At 38.7% G+C, this 5,865-nt stretch overlaps 1 protein-coding gene across 1 annotated transcript; it reads left to right on the top strand.

Annotated features, from left to right (window-relative positions):
- The first annotated feature begins 2,118 nt into the window (after positions 1-2,118).
- On the top strand, positions 2,119-3,063 carry LOC102146921 (olfactory receptor 2H2-like). Its single transcript, XM_005554217.3, has one exon. It carries the CDS (start codon positions 2,119-2,121, stop codon positions 3,061-3,063), a length of 945 nt encoding a protein of 314 aa, XP_005554274.3.
- Positions 3,064-5,865: the final 2,802 nt, after the last annotated feature.

The following is a 5,865-nucleotide window of genomic DNA, read 5'->3' as shown; positions in this document are numbered from 1 at the left end:
TACCATGAACTTCCCCAGATAGTGTTCTGCAAAGCAGAGGAGGCCAACTGAAATAAAATCACAGGAAAAATTATATTTGCGGGAAGAAGATAATCTCAAGAGAAGCAGAGATTAAGAGTATTCTTGGATTTTGCGTAGTAAAAACCATCTAGTCTAAGACTCTGTCCCCTAACCAAGGACCTTTTATAAATAGTTGATCCAGGAAAAAAAACACATCTCCTTCAATGATTAGTAATTTAAAAGGAACTGGAAGAGATAAGACATACGGATGGATACATATATAAAACTAGCTAGGTAGAGACCCGTAGGTGATAATATACAAGAAAGAAAATGGGGAAAGGAAAAGCAATCTGAATAGGAAAAAAACAAAATCAGTAGTTAGTGGTTATGAAATGGATGAAAATCGAAGGATGGGATAAGAGGCAGGTTGATTCTGGACATGGAAAAATCTACAAGACTGAGATTCTTTAAAACATCAAACTACTCTTCTATCTAATATAATATCAAGCTCAAATTCACAACTAAAGTGGTAACATTTCATCATTAATTTGAAAAATTCTAAAGAAAATAAAGGAACAATAACACAAAAAAAACATACAAAAAGGAGAATGTATAGATGTTCTAGAATGCACAGCATAGTAAAGACAAATGTGAGTAAAATTATGGTGAAATTTAAGCCATGAGGGTCAGTGCATCTTAATGCCCTGTGACATTTTACTTGTGGGTTTACCTGTAGATTAAAACCCTTTAAGCATGAGAACTACTGATTGAGAGAACTTCAAATGAATTTGCTTCTAGTGTATTGATAAAGTTATATGTGACATATCATAGGTGGGTAAGAATATGGTTGGAAGATAGGAGACAACAGGGCTAGGATATTCAGAAAATAACCTCCAGCAAGCTTTGTAAAAGCAAAAGCATATGTTGATGTAAAAATTTTACATATGTAATTGCATAATATACCATCATATTGCTCCAACTACATTAAAGTGTGATTAAGAATTCACCACAATGTATGATGATGTAATAGTAAATATCAGACTATGTCATAATTTTCCTTAGAATTATGGCTTGAGTGGTCTATTTGACATGATTATTATTAATTATTTTAAATATTTTCATCTAATTTCAAGCTTTTGGTTTTCTTTAATATACTTTATCATTCTTCATCAAAGAAGGTCATGTAGAAATATAATATTTCTTTTTTCTAAATGTTATTTTTACTCATGCTCTCTGCAAAACTTTGATAATAAATTTTGGTTTCTGAAACAATCTATTGAACAGTGTCATCATCATGATAATTATTGCTAACTTACATTGAACAGTTACTTTGTGCCAAGAACACTTTTTAGTATTTCCCCTGTTTTCACATTTAATTTCTCCAACGAGCATATGTAGGTTTTTAATTTTGCCTATTTTCCAAATAGAAAATCTAAGGAAAGAACTAAGGTAAAAACAAAAATGTTAACTACTTTTCCTAATATCACACAGCATAAAGGTGACTGAGGGAGAATTCAAGCTCATCAATAAGAGACAGAGTGAAAAGGAGGAATGGAGAAGAGGAGAATGAGAGAGAAAAAAGGGAAGATAAAGGGAGAATATCCAGGGAGAAAAGAGGGGAAGGAAAGAGAGGAAAGATGGGAGACAGTGAAATAAATCAAGATACAAGGTCACAGAGAACTAAGAGAACAAAAGAAATAGAGAAAGAGTTATAAGGCCAATATGCAGTGAATAGAACTATGTAATAAATGTAGTAAATGTATACTCTTTGAGAGCACAGATGGAACACATCTAATATTTAGCAAAGTGATTTTTTACTAGCTGGTGCTTACATATATTTTATATAATATTTATAATGAACAATTTTAATCAGAGACAAAATATGAGGAAGATGTAAAAGAGGAAGAGAGAGAGTGAATGATGAATATCAAAGATTAAAGCACTTCACTATATCTTGCATTTTTTCCCAAAATACAGCTGGTGAAAATCTTATCCTTGAGTAGAGAGGAATCAAACAAGTCATATACCACCCTTCTTCCTGTCTGTACTGGAACCATCACAAGCTTTTGAGCAACTACTTTTGAAACATTCCCCAGAGAGGTATTTGCCCCAGTAGCTATGATTATAATTTGCAATGAGAGCCACAGTGATTTCATCCTTCTGGGCTTCTCTAACAAGCCACATTTGGAGAAGATACTTTTTTGGGTCATTTTTATTTTTTATTTTTTGACTCTTGCAGGAAATATGGTCATAGTTCTTGTGTCCTTGAAGGATCCAAAACTCCACATCCCTATGTATTTCTTTCTTTCCAACCTTTCCTTGGTAGACCTATGTTTCACCAGCAGCTGTGTTCCACAGATGTTGATTAACTTCTGGGGCCCAGAAAAGACCATCAGCTACATTGGCTGTGCCATTCAACTCTATGTTTTTTTGTGGCTTGGGGCCATGGAATGTGTCCTTCTTCTTGTCATGGCTGTGGATCGTTATGTAGCAGTGTGTCATCCACTGCAATATACCATGATCATGCACCCAAAACTTTGTCTGCAGCTGGCTATCCTGGCATGGGGGACTGGCTTGGCCCAGTCTCTGATCCAGTCCCCTGCCACCCTCCTGTTACCCTTCTGCTCCTATCGGATGGTGGATGATGTCGTTTGTGAAGTCCCAGCTCTGATTCAGCTCTCCAGTACTGATACTACCTACAATGAAATTCAGATGTCTACAGCCAGTGTTATCCTCCTGGTGGTGCCCTTGATCATTATCCTTTCCTCTTACGGTGCTATTGCTAAGGCTGTGCTGAGGATTAAGTCAACTGTGGGACAGAAGAAAGCATTTGGCACCTGCACCTCTCACCTTCTTGTGGTTTCTCTCTTTTATGGCACTGTCACAGGTGTCTACCTTCAACCAAAAAATCACTATTCTCATGAATGGGGTAAATTTCTCACTCTTTTCTACACTGTGGTAACCCCAACTCTTAATCCCCTCATCTACACTCTAAGGAACAAGGAGGTAAAGGGAGCACTGATAAGATTGGGGAGGAGGACCTGGGATTCCCAGAATAACTAACAAGGTTACCCCATCACAAAAAGCTGGAGATACACCTCCTAAGCCAAAAGTAGGAGAGAAAAAGCTGCATTCTGTTCAGGTTGAGATTTCAGTTCCCTTTATCAATCATTCATTGGGCCTTAAATTCTTCATAATGTGGATTTAGACACAGTATGGTATAGAAATTAATATACTTAATAGCTATTGTCTTGAAAAGGACACAATGCAATTGAATGGGAGAGGAGGAGAAGACACAAGAAACACATTACTTGCAAAATAAAATACCAAGTAGTACATTTCATGCCTTTTTATTTCATTCCTTTTTTGTTCTATTTTCCTACAAGCTTCACCAGTGCTTTCAGTCACAAGAAGATTTCTAAAGTTTTGAGACAGAAACTTCTTGAGCAACGTATATGTACCCCTATACTGTAATCTGGCAGGTCTTGGTTTTAATTGCTGTGTCTCTCTGTCTCAGCATCACCACTGTTGACGTGTAATGTGCCTTTCACTATCCAATGCAAAGCATTTGCCATGCCAAAGTCCACATTTACTGCTCTCTGGTGCTGTTACCAAGGTAAGAGTGTATGTGCAAGTTTCTCAATTTGAGCCTTGATATTCTGGGCCCCCAGTTACAGGAATAGACTTATGATTCTTCTTCATTCTGAGGCCTTATTGTAACAAAATGGTTATCTTTTTATCAGACCCAATTATTCTTTCATCTTATAGATATTTATGGCTTTCCTATTATATGCCTATTACATTTTAGATGGTAGTTATATAATAGTAGATAAAACATATAAAATAATCAACATCATGAAACTTATAACAATACCATCTCTTGCTCTTAGACTCTTTCACAGTATTGATGTAATATTAGATTTCCCTCATTACAAAACCCATTTGTTTATTGCTTTGCTCTTAGCTATTATTTCTGTTCTCCATTTACAACCAAACTTTTTCAACTTTGGAAGTAACATTAGGTTCAGCCACTGTGTTGCTTCACACTGCAGCTAACAACACTGGTCTAGCAAGTGCTTCCCCCTCAGTTCACTCTGCTCAGACAGAGTGACAATGTGATAGAAAAGAAAAACCCATTTTCAGAGAAGAAATTCAAGCAGGCTGCAGAAATTTGCATAAGTAAGGAGGAGCCAAATGTTAATCACCAAGACAATGGGGAAAATGTCTCCAGGGCATGTCAGAGGTCTTCACAGCAGCCCCTTCCATCACAGGCCCAGAGGCCTAGGAGGACGAAATGGTTTCCTAGGCCAAGTCCAGGGTCCCCCTGCTCTATACAGCCTTGGTGCATGGTACCCTGTGTCTCAGCTGCTTCAGCCCCATCCTTGGCTAAAAGAGGCCAAGGTACAGATTGCTTCAGAGAGTGCAAGCCCCAAGCATTGGCAGCTTCCACGTGGTGTTGGTCCTGTGGGTGTGCAGAAGACAAGAATTGAGCTTTAAGAACCTCCACCTAGATTTGAGAGGATGTATTGATATGCTTGGATGTCCAGGAACAAGTTTGCTGGGTTGGCAAGAGCCCTTACGGAGAATCTCTGCTAGGGTAGTGCAGAAGAAAAATGTGGTGTTGGAGACCCCCCACAGAGTACCCACTGGGGCACTGCCTGGTGGAGCTGTGGTCATCATCTTCCAGACTCCAGAATGGTAGATCCACTGACAGCTTGCACTGTGTGCCTGGAAAAGCTGCAGACACTCAATGCCAGCCTGTGAAAGCAGCCAGTAGGGGAGCAAAGCCACAGGGATGAAGTTGCCCAAGGCCATGGGAGCCCACCTCTTGCATCAGCTTGACCTAGATTTGAGACGTGGAGTCAAAAGAGATCATTTTTGAGTTTTGAGAATTGACTGCCCTGCTGGATTTCGGACTTGCATGGGGCCTGCAACCCCTTTGTTTTGGCCAATTTCTCCCATCTGGAATGGGTGTATTTACCCAGTGCTGTACTTCCATTGTATCTAGGAAGTAACTAACTTGCTTTTGATTTTACAGGCTTATAAACAAAAGGAATTTGCCTTGTCTCAGATGAGACTTTGGACTTGGACTTTGAGTTAATGGTGGAATTAATTAAAGCTTTGAGGGACTCATTGGAAGGGCATAATTGTGTTTTGAAATGTGAGGACATGAGATTTGAAAGGGGCCAGGGACAGAATGATATGGTTTTGTCTTGTCCCCACCTAAATCGAATCTTGAATTGTAGTTCCCATAATCCCCACGTGTCTTGGTAGGGACCCAGTGAGAGGTAATTGAATCATAGGAGCGGTTACCCCCCATGCTGCTGTTCTTATCATAGTGAGTGAGTTCTCACAAGATCTGATGGTTTTGTAAGGGGTTTTTCCCCTTTTGCTCTTTTTCTCTCTTCTGCTGCCACCTGAAGAAGGACATGTTTGCTTCCTTTTCTGCCATAATTGTAAGTTTCCTGAGGCCTCCCCAGCCCTATGGAACTGTGAGTCAATTAAACTTCTTTCCTTTATAAACTACCCAGTCTCAGGTACGTCTTTATTAGCAGTGTGAGAATGGACTAATATACCTTCTCTCATGTTAACTACCCTCTTGGATCAGAGATCGTAGAGATAATTTCTCTTGTTCCCAACATAATTTTTCTGTTTGGGGTGGTTTTGAGGTTAGTGGTCTGAGTTCACACTCACCAAAATCTGAACTTAGTCTAGCATTAAGATCTGCTTTGGCATTCTCTTTTAATATCAGTTTAGCTATTACAGATTACAATAAGCAATGGATTATTTATTTTTCTTTTAAAAATTAGTTTGCATTTCTTTATGGATCTCATGAACCAACTCTCTGGGGGTTGGATTTGTATC

The sequence above is a fragment of the Macaca fascicularis genome, chromosome 4 (assembly GCF_037993035.2).
Source record: "Macaca fascicularis isolate 582-1 chromosome 4, T2T-MFA8v1.1".
Taxonomy (NCBI): Eukaryota; Metazoa; Chordata; class Mammalia; order Primates; family Cercopithecidae; genus Macaca; species Macaca fascicularis.
Note: the sequence above shows the minus strand (reverse complement) of the source record. Positions and strands in the feature narration are given on the sequence as shown.

What these genes read in the sequence shown, in the direction of transcription:
- LOC102146921 (XM_005554217.3), top strand. Translation starts at nt 2,119, where the DNA reads ATGATTATAATTTGCAATGAGAGCCACAGTGATTTCATCCTTCTGGGC.